This window comes from Aplysia californica, unplaced genomic scaffold (assembly GCF_000002075.1).
Source record: "Aplysia californica isolate F4 #8 unplaced genomic scaffold, AplCal3.0 scaffold00128, whole genome shotgun sequence".
NCBI lineage: Eukaryota > Metazoa > Mollusca > Gastropoda > Aplysiida > Aplysiidae > Aplysia > Aplysia californica.
The window spans coordinates 1,367,074-1,369,898 of NW_004797398.1; the positions used below are offsets into that span (position 1 = coordinate 1,367,074).

The following is a 2,825-nucleotide window of genomic DNA, read 5'->3' on the forward strand; positions in this document are numbered from 1 at the left end:
TGAAACCTGAATTAAATCACAACACTTGCCTTCGGATCCACACAAATCACTTTTTTATGCTAAAGATTTTTTCTCTGTACTGACAGATAGAAAATGGATTTCGACCAGCATCTTTATCTATAACACATCTGGGTTTTTCTCAATAAATTTAAGAGAAATTGTATTTTTTAAAATTACAATCAGACAGAAAAAAAGTTTGCTAAAAGGGCTTGGACACAGTGAGGAAAATGGTCTGGTGAGGAAAGAGCTAACACACAAAAGAAAACAGTTACTTTTAAATTGTCTAATCTGTTCTGCTTGAATGAATTGATTATCTACATTTTCAGTTTTAAAAAGTCAGCTCTCAAGTTTTATAGAAAAAACATGATGTCCATACAGTGGAACTCGGATTCAACGAGCTCGGATTCAACAAGAACTCAGATTCAACGAGATGAGATAGATTCTCCATTTTTATTCTTCTTTAAAATCAATTATATTAAAATATAACCCGGATTCAACGAGCACTTAAATCAGCGAGCTCGGATTCAACGAGGTCGTTTCCAGGGTGAACTGCCCCCCATAGATGTGGCTTCGATAATTTTTCTCCCACAACGAACTTTATCTATTCCCGGAAACCATCCATTGCACCTGCATCGTGAACCATTGTTCAATTAGCCGATTGCATGCAACCAATCAGCGGTCTTTTTTCATAACAACACATGCGTGGTTGGCACGTGCGCGTGTCTACTCTGGCTTGTGTCGGGGTGGGATTGGCGGCCTGCACACGAGTGACTGTGTTTGTGTGCATCGGGGAGGGGGGGGGGGGCCCTCTAGCGGTCCAGGCGTTGAACGTCGCAGATACAAACGCATCACAGTCTTTTTTCCCCCTCAGCAACTGATCATTATTACAATGATAAGCTAGTTTTGAGGTAGATCTACATAATGAATTGTGCGCTGGTCTATGGAATCAAAAGTTGCCATATGCTAGGCTCTGCACAACTTTTTGGTAAACAATCGAGATGACACTGACGTGTGCATTTGAACGAATCGGTCTCTCTTTACACAGCTCATAATATGCAGGCATTTCAGGCACTATTTGTGACTTCTCTTTACACATTACATGCTCAGTGCCTGTAATTATCTACACAAAACCTTGCGTTTGCTATAACGAAGACTCGGATTCAATGAAATTTTAGGTCAGGCCCGGAGACCTCGTTGAATCCGAGTTCCACTGTATATGCATGCGTCTAAAACCAAGAATACAAATTTTAACTGAAGCAAAATATTAAGCAAGCAGTTTTTATGTCTCATACAAATGAAAAAATTAAAAGCAAATAACCAGGTCAGCTTAAATTGTTGCAGAAATATAGGAATTCTGTCCTCTATCATAAGAAATGATAACTTGAGTCAAGAATACAAAGCTGTTACTATGTTTTGTGAAAGTATCATCACAGCCTTTTCAGCAGGGAAATATTTCTCCAGAAATTGCTCCAGCTTCTATCCTAGCTTTAAGTGCTTGAAATACTTTTTTTTTTAAAAGCCCCCTAAAATGCCTTAATCTACAGAAGATATTCTTTTCAAGATTAGTTTTTTCTTCTCTTCTGCAAAGTCAAAACCTTTATCTTTTCTCTTCGTCGGAAAAAGAACAAATGAAGTTTATTTCCCATTGTTAAATGTACTTTAGCCATGGACATTAGTGAAAAAGAAAGGCTCATGTACTCTTACAGATAATTATGTCTGAATTCAAGCATACTCAAGCCAAGTTCTACATCATGCATGTAATAATCATAATTATAAAAGCGGAGACTGCAAAAATTAAAGTAACAAAAACTTTTCATACCAACAAAAGCATTGCTTGAATTGTATATCAAAAATAATTCACATGATACACTCTTTGTGACTAACACAAACCAAAAGAAGTCACAAAAATCACTCCCTTGTAACAGCAAGCTCCTAGGAATCACCTGCAAATTTGAATCTCTCCGTTCAAATGACATTTGTCTGCCCTCACTTACAGAGAGAGGGGGCGTGGCATCCCCGGAAGTGCTCCGAGCACGTCTTTCTGTCCGGGTCACTTTCATGCGGTCAAGAGAGGGTGATTTGATGAAGATGATGTAAGGGCGTAGCTCTGGTGTGCGTATAAACTTCAGTGCCTGAAGTGAAATCAGAATGGGTCTGTGATAAGTTAAAAGGCTGGCAGGATGCCTTACAATGACGAGCAGCTGCTTTTTCATTTATTGTCTTCAATGGCAGTATGCAGTTACACTGTGCTGTGGTCTGTGGTGTAATTACTTAGGCCCTCTGACATCACATCTTCAGTTTTCATGTAGATCACCAAGAGGGTGAAGCATGATCGGTGGACAGCAATTAAATTCCCCACAAAACTTAAGTTCAAAAACCCCATATGAATGATTCACAACAAGGTCACTTGCACTGCATTTACGCGTGGCAACCACTGGAGCTAACAACTCTTTCTAACAGCTCAGCAAATTATGATAAGATACATGTAGTTAACATAGGTTGATCAAATGATCTTTACAAAGAGAAGTGTGCCGCAGCAAGGTCAATGCATACACACTCATGTACTTCTCAACGCACGCACGCACACACACACACACACACACACACACATACACACATTCCTTCACAAAACAAACAAAAAACGCACACACACAGACACAAACGCACACACATACATGCATGCACATTCTCATTCACTAACAAACACACACACACATACACACACACACTCACATACACACTCTCTCTCTCTCTCTCTCTCTCTCTTTCCTTCTCTCTCTCTCTCACACACATACACTCTCTCTATCTCATACACACACACACAC

General features: G+C 39.5%; 1 protein-coding gene across 3 annotated transcripts in view; it reads right to left on the reverse strand.

Moving 5' to 3' along the window:
* LOC101847951 (MAGUK p55 subfamily member 7) overlaps positions 1-2,825 on the reverse strand; it is a 30,591-nt gene that overhangs the window by 6,297 nt on the left and 21,469 nt on the right. For 2 of the 3 annotated variants that reach the window (XM_035969234.1, XM_013081391.2), the window contains exon 18: positions 1,944-2,132. In XM_035969234.1, the coding sequence (XP_035825127.1) occupies positions 1,944-2,132 (189 nt within the window). The remainder of the gene's footprint in view (positions 1-1,943; positions 2,133-2,825) is intronic. The other variant, XM_035969235.1, reaches the window with a different exon arrangement.